The sequence below is a fragment of the Natator depressus genome, chromosome 9 (genome assembly GCF_965152275.1).
Source record: "Natator depressus isolate rNatDep1 chromosome 9, rNatDep2.hap1, whole genome shotgun sequence".
Lineage (NCBI taxonomy): Eukaryota > Metazoa > Chordata > Testudines > Cheloniidae > Natator > Natator depressus.
The window spans coordinates 42,697,644-42,716,494 of NC_134242.1; the positions used below are offsets into that span (position 1 = coordinate 42,697,644).

General features: G+C 42.3%; 1 protein-coding gene and 1 long non-coding RNA gene across 3 annotated transcripts; one reads left to right on the top strand and one right to left on the bottom strand.

The window, feature by feature from the left end:
- Window positions 1-1,537: 1,537 nt before the first annotated feature.
- On the bottom strand, window positions 1,538-5,234 carry LOC141994032 (uncharacterized). Its single transcript, XR_012641006.1, has 3 exons — window positions 4,984-5,234; window positions 4,430-4,587; window positions 1,538-3,517 (listed from the first exon to the last, which is right to left on the bottom strand). It is a non-coding gene; the product is annotated as an uncharacterized LOC141994032 (long non-coding RNA).
- Window positions 3,910-18,429, top strand: LOC141994031 (adiponectin-like). 2 transcript variants are annotated; one of them, XM_074963983.1, is made up of 3 exons: window positions 3,910-4,050; window positions 10,031-10,249; window positions 16,286-18,429. In XM_074963983.1, exons 1-3 carry the CDS (start codon window positions 3,984-3,986, stop codon window positions 16,816-16,818), a joined length of 819 nt encoding a protein of 272 aa, XP_074820084.1. In that variant the 5' UTR covers window positions 3,910-3,983; the 3' UTR covers window positions 16,819-18,429. The 2 variants fall into 2 exon arrangements, with proteins under 2 accessions (XP_074820084.1, XP_074820085.1); XM_074963984.1 differs by lacking the exon at window positions 3,910-4,050 and adding an exon at window positions 7,010-7,237.
- The last annotated feature ends 422 nt before the right edge of the window (window positions 18,430-18,851 follow it).

Consider the following 18,851-nt stretch of genomic DNA (forward strand, 5'->3'; position numbering starts at 1 on the left):
GGGCTTGAACAAGATTTCAAGAAGAAAAGAGGCATACAGAGGAAAACATTGCATGATGAAGACAGGACTACCATATATGACCATGAAAACCAAAAAGCTGAGTTCAAAGCTGATGATTTTTTGGTAGCTCAGGACATGCTTATTTGCAAAATTACAAGATCTGAAACAAGCAAAAAAATCAACAGCACAGTTTTATTTATTTGGAACTCAGCTACAAATGATGCCAATTTCAGTATCACAAAGGCTTGAGAACTATCAAAATGCTACATGAGAGATTGATAGAAGAGAATTTTGTTGAAGAAACCTGCCTTTTAAACAAGCTGAGAGAGATTCGGAAAAGTGACTTTAATTAAGTTGTTAAACAAGGTTTACAAAAAAGGACTGCCGAATGTTTTCCCCACAGATCTGCATCACTCTAAGGATTTTTCTCTTGAGACTAATTTTGGTTTTCAAAGGGGAGTGCTCCTTTAGCAAGCTGGCCATGATAAAAAAAACCCTGCCTCCAATACACCATAGGTCACGTATTGGCCTTAGTGACACTATAAGAACATAAGAATAGCCATATTGAGTCAGACCAAAGGTCCATCTAGCCCAATACCCTGTCTTCAGACAGTGGCCGGTGCCAGGTGCCACAGAGGGAATGAACAGAACAGGTAATCATCAAGTGATCCATTCCCTGTCACCCATTTCCAGCTTCTGGCAAACAGAGGTTAGTGACACCATCCCTGCCCATCCTGTCTAATAGCCATTGATGGACCTATCCTCCATGAGTTTACCTAGCTCTTTTTTGAACCCTGTTATAGTCTTGGCCTTCACAACATCCTCTGGCAAAGAGTTCCACAGGTTGACTGTGCGTTGTATGAAGAATTACTTCCTTTTGTTTGTTTTAAACCTGCTACCTATTAATTTCATTTAGTGCCCCCTAGTTCTTGTGTTATGAGATGAAGTAAATAACGCTTCCTTATTTACTTTCGCCATACCAGTCATGATTTTATAGACCTCTATTATATCCCCCTTTAGTTGTCCCTTTTCCAAGCTGAAAAGTCCCATTCTTATTAATCTCTCCTCATACAGAAGCTGTTCCATACTCCTAATAATTTTTCTTGCCCTTTTCTGAACCATTTCCAATTTCAATACATCTTTTTTGAGATGGGGCAACCACATCTGCACGCAGTATCCAAGATGTGGGCGTACCATGTGTGACAGGTTAGACCCTCCTTCTGGGATCCCACTTGATGTTCTGGGGTTTCACGGAGCCCATCTGGAAATCTGAAGTCTCTGCAAACCTAGTTTAGATAGGTCTAGTGAAAAGGGACTGGCTGGATTCTCTGCTCCTTTGTCCCCATCTTCACAATCACAGTTAATTCCAGTGCAAAACAGCCACAACTGCCTGATTGCCGGGGAGAGTCAGCACAGGCCAAAAAGTGAGTGGTGTTAGCCAGAGGGGGGAATGGCTTGAGTGGCCAGGGTTGCATTGATTAAGCAAATCCCCTCAGCAGCTTCAGTGGGGTCCTATGGAGATTTTACATCTGCCCCAGACGGTGGAAATCCCAAGGAAGGGCAAGCAGTGCCCTCTGTAGAAGTGAATCCTCCCTGTTTGCTGGGACCAGCCCAGCCTGAGGAAGTATAATATAGTGTCTCCCACCAGAGTCAGTGACCCTGGAAAGTTTTGCCAATAACAATGTATTTCTAGCATACCGAAGTTAAAAGTCAAGGGCCAAATTCCCCCTTTCCTGATGTCAGTGGAACTACACCAATGATGATTTACTACAGGCCCCATGTAGACCAAGTATAGATGACATAGAAAGCAGTTTCAGTCCCACTATGTTTTTATTCATGTTCACACGACTTTAAAAATAACTTTCTGATTAGTTTTTGTTTGTAAGGAAAGCCCATGAAATCAATGGGCATCTTTCAATTATTGCCACTGAGCTTTGGATCAGGCACTAAGAGAGAAAATAGTGTTAGATCCATACTGGGATCCCTAGCTCTGTTACTATAGTGGGACCACTCTCCTGTGCTGCTGATCTGGTGAATACATTGAAAGCAGAAAGTGCACTGAAGGAATAGAATTGGCTCATGGGCTCTGCCATTATCTCTGCACTGAAAAGACACAGCAACCCCAACCAGACCAGCTGCCTCTGAATAACATCTTAACATATGACACCACTGTTCTAGTTCTAATTTGGTGGAGTGATTTTTGCTTGTCACCAGGCAGAATGCAGAGCATTTCAAGTGCTTTCGCATCATGTAGCCAAATATAACTTAATGGATCGTATAATATTTCACTTGGCTGACGAAAACAAGGGCTGGCTGTGTTAAGATCTGCACTGATTTGCAAATCAAGTGTATATAAAACATAAATAGCTGCAAATGTCAAAGGCTGCCGGAGGCTCGATCTGTTGATTGTTTCTCCAGATACAAAACAGTCATGCTGCTTCCTGCACATCTTCTGCAAATTGGTGATAATATTCTGCAAGCTGCTGATACTGTTTGATTTGTCACCACTGTATTTTGCAGACAGCTGAATCCAAATGCCATTCTTTAAAAGAAACACCAGCAACTAAACATATTGGGCCCACTTTTCAAGTATGGGCGCCTTAATAAGATGTCCAGAACTGGCATTTCAGAGTTGAGTTTGACTTGTAGGAACAGAAAACAGGCCTTACTGTCAAACTGACCCTCTAAAGGAAGGGGTTCAAAAACTGAGCTCCGGTTTGCCAAATTGTTTTTAGTTTCAATACAACTGGGTTGAATCCTGTATTGGTTACTCAGGCAAAACGCCCGCTGGAGTTACTGCAGATTTTGCCAAAGTAAGGAAGGACTGTGGACAAGTTCTGCTCCTCTCTCACATCCACCCTACAAACCTGTAGAGAGTGAAAGACATTCCATTGCACAGGTGGAAGTGGTTTCAGAAGCTATATATTTCTTCTGTATTGAGTACCTTGGTCATGTTCAGCTGTGTAGGATCTCAGGCCCAGATCCTCAAAGGTACTTAGTTGCCTAACTCCCATTGATTTTAGGTGCCTAAAGGGCTTTCAATTGAAGTTAGGCACTTTTGAGGTCCTGGACCTCGCTGTTCAGCTACATTCAGTTCCAACAGCACATGTTGTATAATATTTGTCCTCATTCATTTTTATCAGTCTCCTAATTTACATTCAAGGAAGTTTTGGGCTGCATTCTGATGATGATACAAGAAAGCCTAAGACCTCTTAGGTTTGAGATCTTTTAACTTCTCGTCCTTTAAGGAAGGCCACATAGGACAAAGACTTATTTTTACCTCTAAGGCTGGTAGCAAGTTTCTGATATGTTGACCCATAAGCAGCTGAACTGTAATTACTCTGGTGACTGATGATGGGTTGGGTTGCCATATAGCTCAGGGTCTTTTTGCTGTCAAATTCTTCTTAGCAACCCACACTGCTCTCTTCATCAGTACATTACCTCGTTGGTGGTGGGGGCTCCAAATAATAAATTTGACATCACAGTGTAAGTATTCCAGAAGATTTGAATGCCTTTTCTGTTAAAAAGCAAAAGAAACAAATGTCACACAGCCATTCATTAAGTAATACTAGTGAAAACATAGAATTCCCATTCAAGATATATTAATCAGAATCTATTAACATATTTTCTCCCAGACTACTAACAATGCTTCCTACTTCACATTATGTTGCAGATGTTGATAGTAGATTACAAAAGCCAAACCTTTGACAGCTAAAAACTTAAAATATAGACTTTTCTACCAAACAGTGACTTAATCAATATAAATTGCAGTTGGCTTGAAAATTCTCAACATCAGCTGATTTTTTTCAATAAAGCGTATCACTTTGTGATTAGAATTTAGAAAAGTGGCCCAAAATTGAGCTGCAGACAGGAAAACTGATGAGCAATACCATGCTTTAAATCAGCATGCTCAATAGCAAATAGAAAGGAGAGCATCTTAACTGACAGTTCCACATGCCCCCTGGAGATAATGATGTGGTGGCATGACTGTTCTCTCCACTGCATTTCTAAAGGGACTACAGCAAACCATCCAGGACTCTAAAGCAGCTGGTAAGACCCATTTTTGTTAAAGCTCTGGGGTTTTTTTCTTTTGGATTGAATCATTCATATAGATTTTCACGTTCTAAGGAAATTCCATTTATTATTATTAAGGTTAGGTATTGTTATCCTTGGTAAACCAAGTGATTATTTTAAAACCAGAATAACACATCTCTTTTAGGCAGTGGGTGATCTTTGCTTTCAAAAGCACTTCATTGAGTTAGCAATCAAAAAACTAATTCTAAACAGATCTGGAACAACAGAGAAAACAATGGAGCATTTAAGGTAATTAGTACATTTAGATTTCACTCCTTTTTCTTAGAAGAATCATGGAAAGCTTGATTTGGCTCAAATGATCTTTAAACTATGAGTAGTTCACATACTTACTTACCATACAGAAACGTAAAGCTTTACATAGCACAGCTTTGGGTAGTAAGGTCCTTGGGGCAGTCACTGCAAATGTAGTTGTGTCTTGTATAGCATTCATTCTGTCTGCATTTAATCCAAATAAACAATAATAATAATAGCCACATCATTGGTCAGACTCCTCTGAAAGAAAATATTTGAGTTATATATTATAAAATACATTATTTCTTGGCTTTGTGCAATATGCAACAAGGCTTTTGATATAGCTTTAGCACAGTGTTCAAAGATAATTCTTTAACCATGTAAGAATGGCATTGTTTCTATTAATGTTATACAGACCGATGCTGATAAACAAATGCACTTTATAAAATGTATTTTAATTTAAATTCTCTTGATAGCTACTAAATTAACTGAGACCCACTAAAATTAGCTCATCCATTAGTTACCAATATTTATCAGCTCAGCCTTTCAAACTGAACCCCCAATACATTTCTTATATCTCTGTATGGTTTTATATTACACTGATGAATGCTAGGATCAAAGAGGAATGGAAATGCAAACAATGTAAATGTGTTATACCTAGTGCAGAGTTCTGTTCTTCTTCACAACTGTTTGCAAATGTGCAACACACCCTAGAATTTTTTCTTTTGTGCAGCATAGGACATAGAAACAGAGGACACAGGATTGGAAGGAACCTCCTAGGTCATCAAATCGAGTGCATGCTATTGCACTGGATCCCATCACATAATCCCATTCATAAATGTATCATGCTCCATTTTCAAACTAGTTAGGTTGTTTGCCACCACAACAGAATCACTGATGTGTAGAAAGCTGTTTCTAATTTCCAGCCGAAATTTATTCATGGCCAGGTTATACCATTTGTTCTTGTGCCAACATTGCCCTTTAGCAACATATTTATGGCCAACGAATTGGCATCTTTGAGAAGTAATGTACAAAGGATTTGGGACTAGAGTCAAACATAGAATAGCTTTGTATCTGGTTGCCATGAATCCTCACTAACACACTGTGGCATAGTGTTGCTTTTCATATCAGAGAGGAGAAAAACATAAAAACTTAGCCAGCAAAAATAGTTTTAACTATAATTGACTCTCCATGCTGGCTGCCAAATGCATACCTAATGCTCTAATTTGTCCATTTTATTTTTATATACTCATCCTTCTAAGCTTCTACATGACTCAACAAGGATGTCATCTGCACTGTGATTTGCCTTTCTGACAAGGAAAATAGATACCATTCACTGGGTTCTGCGGTCCATGGTGTTTTGCTGTTAAATTATAGAACTTGCAACTGATTTCCTGTCCCCTCAATATAATCAGAAGCATCCTTGAAAGTCATTTGATTTCATTTATCTCAGAATCCCATTTTGGTGTAATTTCAACAAAAGGAGCCAGACCCTCCTGGAGCGGGTAAAAGTCAGTGTCACTCCATTAAAGTTAAATTGCACCCACTGAGGATATGGCCCAAGGCTTGTATAATATGACCAGCTTGTTAATATCACACAGAAATTTCAGACTCATGGGGCTTCTGTGATACCAGAATATGGCCCCAATAAGATCATCAAAATGCACTGCTTAAAATATTTAATTTTTTAAAATCTTGCTGTATTGAATTATATCACATTTTACAATAAAGCCGTACAATATAAGTGTCAACAAAGCCGTTACTGACAGCTTGGACAGAGTACTTAGTTGGCACACTGAAGATGCATGTGTTCTGAGCATAGCTGGATCCTGAATATGTATTCCTGAAATAGCAACCATACCAGCACTCCTCTGCTTATCTTAGTCCCCTGGGTACAGTGAAGAGGCATTGCTAGACCATGCCCAGATATGTACCCCACCGTTTGCCAAACATTCTCAGAGATGCCTTTACCCTGAAGATAATATTTTTTTGGCATTTACAGGCATTGATTTCACTTGTCCCGACCTGCTCAGAAACCATTGCTGCATCCCTTGTTCCAGTGGAGCAGCAGACTTCTCTGAGAGAGGGACAAAGACACTTCTTACAAATGTTTGTTTCTAATTCCTATAGACCTGTCTAGTCACTGAGGGTCAACTCATGTTGCGTAGTGCCTTACTCCTTGAACAGGCCCATAAAAATCAGTGGGATTGCTAGCAGAGTAAAATACTATTACTGTACTACTTCAGCATGGCAGGATCTGGCCTTGAGTAAAAAAGCTTTAGAGCTTGCAAGTCTTGTTTGGTTCTTACAGGCCTTCAGTATTTTATTATATAGAACTCTGAACGTTTGTTTAAACTCCCCAGTTCCTACAACTGGATTATCCATGGTTTCTTTTATTTTTTCCCACTTAAACATATTTGTATCATAGCTGATAACATGTCATTCAAAATGTGACATTTAAATTTCATAAGAAAATCCATCCTGAAACGTGGAAGCAACTTTTATTTTTAGCCAGGAGAAAATGAGATGATTTATTGTAATGACCATCTGTGATGGGGTGGACTGGCCCCGCACTGGAGCAGAAGGGGTTAAAGCAGCACTCTCAGCAGCCGAAGCCAGGCCCGGCTGGGCATGCTCCAACTGCTGCTGCAGTATAAAAGGGAGCAGCATAGCTCAGTCTGGGTGCTCTGCTGAAGAGGAAGGATGCTTGGTAGGGGCTCCATCCCAGGAGCCGTTACAGCCCTTACCTACGGGAGCTAAAAAGCCCAAGGCCTGCCACTATCGGAACCCCAGGGAGCGTCTGGCGCTGAGAAGCCTGGAGGCCCCTATACCCTATGGATCGCTGCTGCAGGAAAGCTGGTTGGAAGTGACCCAGGGAGGGTGAAGGAGTGGTACCTCCCACCCTCATGAGGTCAGTGTGTTTTGGTGGGATTCCCCGCTGACCCAGTAGTGGACTGCTCCACCGCTGTTAGGGCCCTGGGTCGGGACCCGGTGGAGTTGGGTGGGCCTGGGCCCCTCCCATTGCCTCCCCCTTGTGACGGCCCCCAGGAACCGGCCATTAGGCCACTCTACCATGCCTCCAAGAGTGGCTATATTGACTTTGGCCACTAGGCAACACTACCCTGCCTCCAAGGGTGATTATATTGACTCTGGCCACTAGGCCACGCTTCCCTGCAGACAAGGGGAGGCCTGTTGACTCTGGCCAGTGGGCCACGCTTCCCTGCAGACAAGGGGAGGCCTGTTGACTCTGGCCAGTGGGCCACGCTTCCCTGCAGACAAGGGGAGGCCTGTTGACTCTGGCCACTGGACTATGCAGCCCAGTTGCTGAGCGCAACCATATTGACTTAACCGCGGGGCTATCACACACGTACCCCACTCCAGGGTGACGGGGGGCGTACTGACTCTGGGACACGTGGTCGAGAATGCAGGCAACAGTCGGGACCTGCTAAGAGGCCCCGAGTGAGGAGGGACTACCCGAAGCAAGGTCAGAGTTCCCCTTGCTGGTTAACCACTGGAAAGCAAGATGGATACTGAGAAATTATTGGGATGATTTAGTTGGGGATTGGCCCTACTTTGAGCAGGGGGTTGGACTAGATGACCTCCTGAGGTCCGTTCCAACCCTGATATTCTATGATTCTAAGTGGTTGTTGGAGAACCAACAACTACAGGTGACCCTGCAGCAGCAGGGTCTAGCACAACTGATACAGCAGCTCACTACCCAGCAGGAACAGCTGATGCGCGAGCTGGCCAACCGGCACCAGGCTCAGCAGGAGTGGTTGGTACAGTAAATGGCACAATTGTTGCAACCCGGAGGGGCCTCCCTCCCGGACCACTAGGCCACACTACCCTAAAGTTGAGGGTGGTTGTATTGACTCCAGCCACTGGGCCACACTCCCCTGCAGTTAATGGGAGTCCTATTGACTCCGGAAATTGGGCCACACTCCCCTGCAGTTAAGGGGAGTCCTACTGACTCCAGCCATTGGACTACTCAGCTCAGTGGCTGAGCGCAACCATATTGACTTAACCACCTGGCTACCACACACCCCACCCCAGGGCGACGGGGGGTACTGGCCCTGCAACAGCATCCCTTTATTAAAATTTATTATCTGTCATGCCTCTTGTGATCATCAGATCAGGGATTACTTTTTGTTTCATTGCATAACCCAATGTCCCTCTGCATAGAGGTGAATTTGACCCTCAAATAGTGAATTTAGGATTTTTATTCTGTAAGCCTGATCTTAAATACTGCCCCAGGGGCTAATCTGGGAAGTCATACTAATTGCTTCTAATATAAAAGCAACCAGTTTGAAAGAGCAAAAATCTGGTAATACAACTCTCAGATACTTAGTGCATCAGATTCCTTCTCCCCATTGACAGATCTCAATGGAAAACAAAAAAAGCAATAAAATCTCATAGGATCACCTATGGGAGGCTGGAAATCTGAACGTAGATTGCTGACAGTAGATGCTCCAAGGTTAGTGTGCTGTATGTGTAACAATATATTGCATGTTCAGCATGGTGGCATATGAGATTTTGTTTTGAGTCCTGCCAGACTGTATTTTGCATCAGCTGTTCACTCAACCAAGCAGAAAGTTGGATTGTGTCATGATCTAATTGACTGGAACATTGCAAAAGAAGCAGACAACAGACATGGTGGCATCACCATATTCAACATAAAAATCTAAGGTCAAGATTCTGACCTCGCTACACGGGTGTTAATCCAAAAAAACGCCATTAATGTCAATAGAGTTACTGGAGACTCTGTTGATTTCAATGGCATTACTCTGTAGTTACACCAGTAGTAAACTCAGAATCTGTCCTGGAGGGTTTGGTTTTGGATTTCACAGTAGTTTTGCACCAGAAAAACTCCTTTGTCTAATTTAGAATAGGGTAAGAGAGGTCAGAATTAGGACTGTTTCTGATTAGTCATTGCTTTAAAACACTGAAAATACCATAAAGAGAGTGGGAAAATATATACAAGTTATTGGCACTCGGTAAGTGACAGAAGACAAGTGAAATTTCCTCTGATGTTCACAAAATGTTTGCAGTGTTGTTGTAGCTGTGTTGGCCCCAGAATATTAGAGGGACTAACTGGGTGAGGTAACATCTTCTCTTGCACCAACTCCTGTTGGCAAAAGACAAGCTTTTGAGTTGACCTGGAGCTTAGAGAGGTCATGTATTGAAGGGCAAATCCTGCTCACATCGCTCCCCACACTCCATCTCTGGGTGCAAAGAGCCCCTAGCAGGAAAAGAGTTCTGCAGTATAAAGCAGGAAAGGGCTTGGGAATGGCCATGCAAGGTCATCTGCTGTTCAGTGCAGAACGCAACTATGCAGGGGGCTCCGTGTGCAGCAGTGCATGGGAGTGGCGGTGGCTCAGAAGAGGAGCAGGGACCATAGCCAGCATCATTCCAGCACTTGATCAAGATACTCAACTAGGCATTGGTGGGTACATTTGCTTCTAAGGGCCTGATCCTGGGATTTCAATGGGAGCTGAGGGTGCCCAACTCTGAGTTGAGAAGAGGCATTTCAAGGAATAGAATTATACTCTGTTAATGTGTCAATCTCAAGTGGAATGGAGTTCCCCAGGGAAGGATTTATGCATTCAACTGCTTGTCTTCTGTCTCTGTTGGCTCAATGACCATCACCACTTTGGCATTCAGGTTCCTTGGACTAAACTGCTAATAGAATCATTGTCCATTTCAGAGTTCACAATGAAGCTGGTGCCAAACCTCCTCCTTTGCTTGCTGCTGGTGGTGAAACTGTATCACACTGAAACAGCAGATGATGAAGAACCACAGCCACCTAAAGGGCCTTGTGCAAACTGGATGGGAGGAGCACCAGGCTATCCAGGCCACAACGGTCTCCCTGGCAGAGATGGAAAGGATGGGAAAGACGGGCAAAAGGGAGAGAATGGAGAGCCAGGTCAGCGTGAGGCTTTAATATTCTATACCATTTCAATCAAACATGACCTGATTTCTGTGGGAAGGAAGCCTCAGTAGGTACAGGATTCAAAGTTCATGGAGGTGAATGGAAAGATTTCCAATGACTTCCATGGGCTTTGAATCAGGCCTAAAATTCTCAGAGGTATTTGGAGGTAAATGTGTCATCCCGTATTTAGCAAATGAGAGCACAAGGCACAGAATGTGTATATAGACGAGGGGACAAATATATGCTTTGCCTGGAAAGTTCTGAAATGTTAGGAGCCAGGTAACCGTTTAGAGGAAAGAATTTTCCTGGCTTCTTCCCTATAAAGAAAGCACTGATTCTGTGTAATTACCTGCTCCTGTTGGTGTCAGAGTGTTAAATGAATGTTTAAGGACCTGATTGTTGTTTTTATTTCAATGCAGTGTATAGTTATTTTGCAATACGGAGAAAGCTGGTCAAATTTGCCAATATTTGTTTGTATTTGAAGTCACTGTATTATTCAGTGGCATCAGATATCAATATTACCAACATTTCCATTTTAAGCAACTATTTTATGTCATTTATAAAATGTAGCTTTCACCTGAAATTTGGCTTAGAAGGTCTCTTCTCAAACAGCTGAAATAATTTTTGGGTTATGGTTGGTTAACTTTTTGGTTAGCTTTGGTTTTTTAGGTGAAAAACTTCAGTTTATGCTTTTGAGGATTCTAGAAATAAAATGAAAAATGACAATTATTTCAATTACTGTGCACGTGCATTAACATTTCTAACAGCTATCACTAATTCAAATCTTCGGATCAATATCTGCTTACAAAATAAAGTGGGAAAAATCAGAACTATTGGAACTCTCCTGGTTGGCAGCTAATGGGGCTTTCTCTCAATGGAATTTCCATAGGCAAATTGATGCAAGTGAGTACCTAGGTATAAAAGTACCAAGAAATATTAACAAACTAGTGAAAATAAATTTAGATTCTGTACTCTTCCAAATAGTTAGTGATATAAATAGGGGCCATCATTCATCCCTCAGGCTGTGAGGAAGGGTTCACAGAATAAAAATGTATATCCTGCCTAAGCTCCTCTATAGTTAAAGGGTATGGCTGTACTGTCTGGGCTCTAGGACCCTGCAATGTGGGAGGGTCCCAGAGCCCGGACAATGAAACAGCTCCACAGCCCAAGCCCCGCGAGCTTGAGTCAGCTGGCATGGGCCAGCCGTGGGTGTCTAATTGCCGATGACATACCCTAAGCAGTATACCTGTATATATCCCTCTGACTTATCTGTGTATATCCATCCAACTTATTTTAGAAAATTTAATAGCATTATTAGAGCCTTCCTGTGAGTCTCTGATCAGTGACCATGACTACCACCTCCAATCCTTAAAGCCAAGGGGGTTTGGTCCCCCAGACTTACAAAATTAATATTATGCTTTTATCATAGAAAATGTGGGGGGGGAGGGGGAGAAATGGCAGATGAAATTCAATGTTGATTAAATGCAAAGTAATGCACAGTGGAAAACATCATCCTAACTATCTATACAAAATGATGGAGTCTAAATTAGCTGTTACCACTCAAAGAGATCTTGGAATCATCATGGATAGTTCTCTGAAAAATTTGCTCAATGTGCAGCAGCAGTCAAAAAAGCTAATGGAATGTTAGGAACTATTAGGAAAGGGATAGATAATAAGACAGAAAATATCATAATGCCACTTTATAAATCCATGGGACACCCACACCTTGAATACTGGGTGCAGTTCTGGTCACCGCATCTCAAAAAAGATATATGAGAATAGGAAAAAGTACAGAGAGGGGCAACAAAAATGATTAGGAATATGGAACAGCTTCCATTTAAGGAGAAATTTAAAAGACTGTTCAGCTTCGGAAAGAGATGACTGATGGGGGATATGATAGAGATCTATAAAATCATGAATGGTGTAGAGAAAGTGAATAAGGAAATGTTATTTACCCATTCACATAACACACAAACCAAGGGTCACTCAATTAAATTAATAAGCAGCAGGTTTAAAACAAAAGGAAGTGCTTCATTATATAATGTGCAGTCAACCTGTGGAACACATTGCCAGGAGATGTTGTGAAGGCCAGAAGTATAACTTTTTTTTAAAAAAAGAATTACATAACTTCATGGAGGATAGGTCCATCAATGGCTATTAGCCAGGAGGGTGAGGGACACAACCCCATGCTCTAGATGTCCTGAAACCTATGACTTACAGAAGCTGGGACTGGCTGATAGGGAATGGATCATTTGATAAATTGCCCAGTTCTGTTACTTACCTCTGAAACATCTGGCATGGGCCATGGTCAGAAGACAGGATACTGAGCTAGATGAACCATTGGTCTGACCGAGTATGACCATTCTGATGTTCTTATGTCACAGATGCCAAAATGGTTCAGCATGTCAACTCCCTTATACTCACGTGGGTGGAAACTGAACAGGTATTAATGCACCTAATTCCCCCGCAGGTCTCCTCTTTTTGTCTGATGGAAAAAAAATAAGGTGCCTACAGCGGTGGCTGCATGAAGGGTCAGGGCTATCCTAGCTAAGAAGTTCCAATTTGCCATCATGCAAAAGCACCTATTTGGGACAAATTGGGAACAAACCTACAATTTGGAAGTACTAGCTGAAGAGGAGCATCATATGGATTTCCGAATTAGTCAGCTATGAGGGCTTTGTCCCTTTTCTAACACTAAAACAAAGTTATGATCTGCCAACCTCAGCGGCGTGGCAGTACTTTCAGTTCAGACATTTGCTAATGTATCAATTTGGTTCAGATGACCTGGACTGCCCGAGGTCCAGAAATACTGGCAAGTACTTAAAAACGCTCCAAAAACTCCTCAGGCCCATGTCCATTATGCATTCTTCGTTAACAAAGAGGAACTCGATTAGTCTAGAGTTCTTTGTGAAAGTGTGGGAAGGCAATTTAACACTGCCCTTAAAAGAACCCCAATGGCAGAGCATATTACAAAAAATTAAAAATGCTTCAGGATTGCAGGCTACCCTTGCTGCAACAAAACACCACAGGTTTCAGAGTAACAGCCGTGTTAGTCTGTATTCGCAAAAAGAAAAGGAGTACTTGTGGCACCTTAGAGACTAACCAATTTATTTGAGCATAAGCTTTCGTGAGCTACAGCTCACTTCATCGGATGCATACTGTGGAAAGTGTAGAAGATCTTTTTATATACACACAAAGCATGAAAAAATACCTCCTCCCACCCCACTCTCCTGCTGGTAATAGCTTATCTAAAGTGACCACTCTCCTTACAATGTGTATGATAATCAAGTTGGGCCATTTCCAGCACAAATCCAGGGTTTAACAAGAACGTCTGGGGGGAGGGGGGGTAGGAAAAAACAAGGGGAAATAGGTTACCTTGCATAATGACTTAGCCACTCCCAGTCTCTATTCAAGCCTAGGTTAATTGTATCAAATTTGCAAATGAATTCCAATTCAACAGTTTCTCGCTGGAGTCTGGATTTGAAGTTTTTTTTGTTGTAATATCACAACTTTCATGTCTGTAATCGCATGACTAGAGAGATTGAAGTGTTTTCCGACTGGTTTATGAATGTTATAATTCTTGACATCTGATTTGTGTCCATTTATTCTTTTACGTAGAGACTGTCCAGTTTGACCAATGTACATGGCAGAGGGGCATTGCTGGCACATGATGGCATATATCACATTGGTGGATGTGCAGGTGAACGAGCCTCTGATAGTGTGGCTGATGTTATTAGGCCCTGTGATGGTGTCCCCTGAATAGATATGTGGGCACAGTTGGCAACGGGCTTTGTTGCAAGGATAGGTTCCTGGGTTAGTGCCTATTTCCCCTTGTTTTTTCCTACCCCCCCTCCCCCAGACGTTCTTGTTAAACCCTGGATTTGTGCTGGAAATGGCCCACCTTGATTATCATACACATTGTAAGGAGAGTGGTCACTTTAGGTAAGCTATTACCAGCAGGAGAGTGGGGTGGGAGGAGGTATTTTTTCATGCTTTGTGTGTATATAAAAAGATCTTCTACACTTTCCACAGTATGCATCCGATGAAGTGAGCTGTAGCTCACGAAAGCTTATGCTCAAATAAATTGGTTAGTCTCTAAGGTGCCACAAGTACTCCTTTTCTTTTTGCGAAAACACCACAGAGGTTGCAAAAGGCCATATCCCCGGATGTTTGTGGGTGCTGTAACAAAGAAAAAGGAACTCTGATGCATACACAATGGGACTGTCCAAAAGTCAGGCAACTGTGAAAAGAGGCGGCCACAAGCGCTAAAATAATGTCCAGCTTCAGCTGAAAATGATATCCTAGGTTATTTATCTGCTAAGCTCGGTTTAACTGTGCCATAAAGACGTTAGATTTTGAGGGCAGCAGTGATCATCAAATACATGATTTTACAAAAATGGAAGAATAGGCTTATGCTCAACATAAAGCAGTGGTGTTTGGACCTGTCTGAGTTAGCAGCCAAAGAAAGAATAGCTTATGGCCGTAGACAGCAATTATATTGATTTGAAAAAATGTGGACCCCCCCACCTTTTTGGATAAAAAAGTTGAGATGGCTCAAAGAATGGCAGACCTTCATTCCACCTAATCCCTCCTCTCCTGTGTGCCCTGCCCTCAGCTGGTCTGCTCCTTCCCTCTCCCTATTTATGCTTGGCGTCTCCTGTATTATTATTGTTACCCCCACCCTAACACATTATGTCTATGCAGTATTGTCTGGTCAGATCTTGCAGCTTTGACAGCTTGTAAAACTGTGTAATTCCATCATTCTGTTGGAGATCCCATGAAGCATGTGGTATTTGGAAACATACACTAGCTGTAAGTCATTCCCTTTTAGTCCTTTTCATTGTCTGTTTCTTTATGAAAATCAGTAAAATAATTAATCATAAAAATTATAACTGCAAAAACTTCAAAGTGGATTTTATGATGGGGCCAAAAGTGTGCCATATATGTCCATGCAGGGTGCAAATGATAGTTCCAAAGAGCACCAAGGGACCATTGCAGCTGTATCCACTGCAACCAGAGGAAACGGCTCAATAAAGCTAAGCATCAGATTTGAAATAGTTACACTCCCTTGAAGTATGGGTGTGAATTCCAGCAGGGTTGAGTCAATCCTTTGTCCTCCTGAGATAAATTGAGCTCCATGCTGGAGTTTTTTTTTATGGAAGTCTTTTGAATAAGGATTTAAAATCTCATGGGCCTGTTTTCAATAGGCATTAGTGAGCCTATTAAATATCACCCAACTGGCCACTGGCCAATATCTCCCACTGTTCTCAAACAGGAACTGAGTTTACAGAACTATCATATCAGCACATATGCTGAAGTGAGTCTGATTTGGTTTATTGTTGGAAATTCCCAACACGATCACTCTAAACCATGGATGCCAGGTTTGTATAATTCTTGGTGGTGCCCAGAATGGGTCCAAGCAGAGCCATCCCATCCATAGGACAGACCGGGGCAACTGCCCCGGGCCCTGCGCTTTGAGGGGCCCCATGCATCAAGGGGATGTGGGGTCCAGGGTGGCTTGGGGAGTAAGAGGGGGGGCTCATGCTGGCAGCAGCAAGCAACCTGCCCCAGCCCGCCCCGCTCCATCGGCTCCCAGCGTCGCTCGGGGGAGGGGGCGGAAGCCAGAAAGAGGTGGGGCAGGGGTGGAGGCTTGGGGGAATGGGGGAGGGTCGGAGGAGCAGGGGTGGGAAGAGATGGGGCAGGGATGGGGGATTGAGGGAAGGGGTAGAATGGAGCCGGGGCGGGGGCGGAGCAGGGGTGGGTAGAGGTGGGATGGAGCAGAGTGGGGCAGGCTGGGGCCAGGCCCTCGCTGACCCCTCAGGCCGCCCAGGACTCAAGTCCTGCTTAAGCATGCGGCCCCTCAAAGCGCGGAGCCTGGGGCAGTTGCCCCAGTCCATCCTATGGACAGGAGGGCTCTGAAAATATAAGCCCAAACATTGGTGGAGCCGGGCCCATGTTCCTGAATATTGGTGGACCATGGGCCCATATAACTCGCCACCTGTGCTCTAATCAAAATAACTTTCCCCGTAGGTGAGCCAGGCCCCAAAGGGGATACTGGAGAGGGAGGAGCTCCTGGCACTGAAGGCCCAAGAGGATTTCCAGGAATCCCAGGGATGAAAGGGGAGAAGGGAGAAGGTGCTTACATTTACCAATCTGCCTTCAGCGTTGGGCTCACAAGCAGAGCCCCAGTCCCCAACATTCCCATCAGATTCACAAAAATCTTCTACAACGAACAAAATCACTACGATGAAACCACGGGGAAGTTCCACTGCAGCCTCCCAGGCCTGTACTATTTTGCGTACCACCTCACTGTGTATATAACAGATGTGAAAGTCAGTCTGTACAAGAAGGACAAGGCAGTGCTATTCACCTATGATCAGTTCCAGAAAAACAATGTTGACCAAGCTTCTGGGTCTGTTTTGCTTCACCTGAGTGCTGGAGAAGAAGTTTGGCTTCAAGTGTATGGAGAAGAAGAAAAAGAAAACAATGGAGTCTATGCTGATAATATCAATGATTCTACTTTCACAGGTTTCCTCCTTTATCCAGACGTGGATCTTCATTAAAGTGAGAATCCAGTACATGAGGGAGGAGAGGAAGGATTAGCCAAGGAATTGATTTGGGAACACTCTAGGTTTTCCTAAGCACTATTTCCACATTATGGTTGCTGGAAAACACAGTGTTTTGTAGGGCTTTAGACTAGGTATTATAATCACCATGGATGAAATCCTGGCCCCATTGAAATCAATGGGAGTTTTTCCATTGACTTCAGTGGGGCCATAATTTCACCCCACATCGCCACTTCTGCCCTCTTTCCAAATTCTGAGCCCAAATATCAATATATTAATGAAAGAAATAGACAGAGCTAACATAGTGCCTAGTCCACTGGGATCCTGTTCCATGACAGAGGCTCCCAAGTGCTATGATAATTCAAATAATAAATATAATCATAAATAATACAGCTCCTTGAAATATTTTTGAAGTTCATAATTTTGACAAAAAATTATCAAAATTTTGAATGTCAATGACAAAATTCACAATTTAGAGCTGGCTGAAATTTTTCAAAATGTTGGTGAATTTTTCAGTCAAAATTTCAAATTTTTACCAAAATAAGGAACAAAGTATTTCATGAAAATTATATGAAACTTGTTCCTGTTTTGCACCCAGCTCCAGTAAACACAACCCACTGGCATTGTAATCCTGCAATTTACTCAGGCCTTCTAACTCCTCCCATTGTTTAGTAACATTATGTCTAATTTAGATTGCAAGCTCTGTGGGCAGGTGTTGTGTCTTTTTATTTATCTGTAAAGCATTACATGCACCTATCACACTACATAAAGAACCATAAAAACAACTCAGGGCTATCTTGAATAGTAGATTGTTCCAGAAGCTTCACTTCTTTGGAGACCATATTTCTGTGACTGTTCTAAAATCATGGCATCCCCCTGCAAATCACATACCAGATATTTGGAGAATGGGAGGCACCACCAGGCAGCTGGGCAGGTATTTAAATATAAACACATCTCTAATTAAAACACTGGATCTGCATTGTATTTAAAGATGTAGCAATTCAGCACTCGTGCTGTAATGTGTGTTTGGTTTGACAGTATCTTATAGGTTTAATTTCAGCTGGAGGTCAGGAATGAATTGTTAATTCACCTAGAATCTTCTGTGCCTTCTTCTCTATGAAAAAGCCAGTAGTACCTTCAGTTTAGCAATCACCTTTCCATCCTATAAATATAGATCCATTAATGATTAGAACACCTATCGGGAGATCCTTATCTGGTGTAAATGAGCATAGCTCCATTGACATCAATAGAGCAACACTGATTCACATCAGCCCAGAAACTGGCCCACTTATCTGCAAGACTAGTTCTATGTTGCTATGATTATTAGGATTGGTGATCTTAGTAACATTCCTACCATGAGCTGATCTCTCTCATAGTTTCTTGTTTGATTTTATCTAAAAGAAAATCAGCTTCTCTGATAGATTTAGAGATGAAGAATCCAGTTTTGCTTTGATAGGTTGGTTGTTTTGGTTGGTTCCTAAACTGACACATTACTCTAAATGTAGAATAGTATCACTGCTTCCACTAAAAATTGTTTTCATACCAGTATTTTCTACACTCCAATGAATTAACATATTATAAATAAAAATATTTGGCTCTCTCACTAAATCTCTCTGTGGCTTTTTTGTTGTTGTTGTTTGTTGTTATTTTGGTCAAGGCTGACAAAGGACTTTTTTTCCTAACATAGATGGGCAGCTCAAAAGCCAGGTGCTGAGCCATTTAAAAAAATCTAGGAGGAAAACTGAAGGATTCTTAAGCTGTGTAAAAATAACATAAAGAAGGTCCTCAGTCCTTTTTTGATGCACACTTGTTTTCCCCAGGAATTGAAATGGGGGTTCGAATTTCCCGGGGAAGGGGGTATGAGGGCTAAGGGATGAGACCGTGAGGGCAAAGGTCAACTTTATGGCACAATAGTAAAAACAGAAAAATATTTCATGAGCATTTTATCAGATTTAACTCATATTTTAAAATCACACAAATTAAAGTTGGCTACTCAAGCCTTCTATGAAGTACTACACCTATCTCCTTCT

Bases quoted from the DNA above. Each gene is read 5' to 3' on its own strand.
- LOC141994031 (XM_074963983.1), top strand. From the start codon at position 3,984: ATGACTGTTCTCTCCACTGCATTTCTAAAGGGACTACAGCAAACCATC. The intron at 4,051-10,030 runs GTAAGACCCATT...TGTCCATTTCAG, and splicing joins CCAGGACTCTAAAGCAGCTG to AGTTCACAATGAAGCTGGTG. The intron at 10,250-16,285 runs GTCAGCGTGAGG...CTTTCCCCGTAG, and splicing joins GGGAGAGAATGGAGAGCCAG to GTGAGCCAGGCCCCAAAGGG.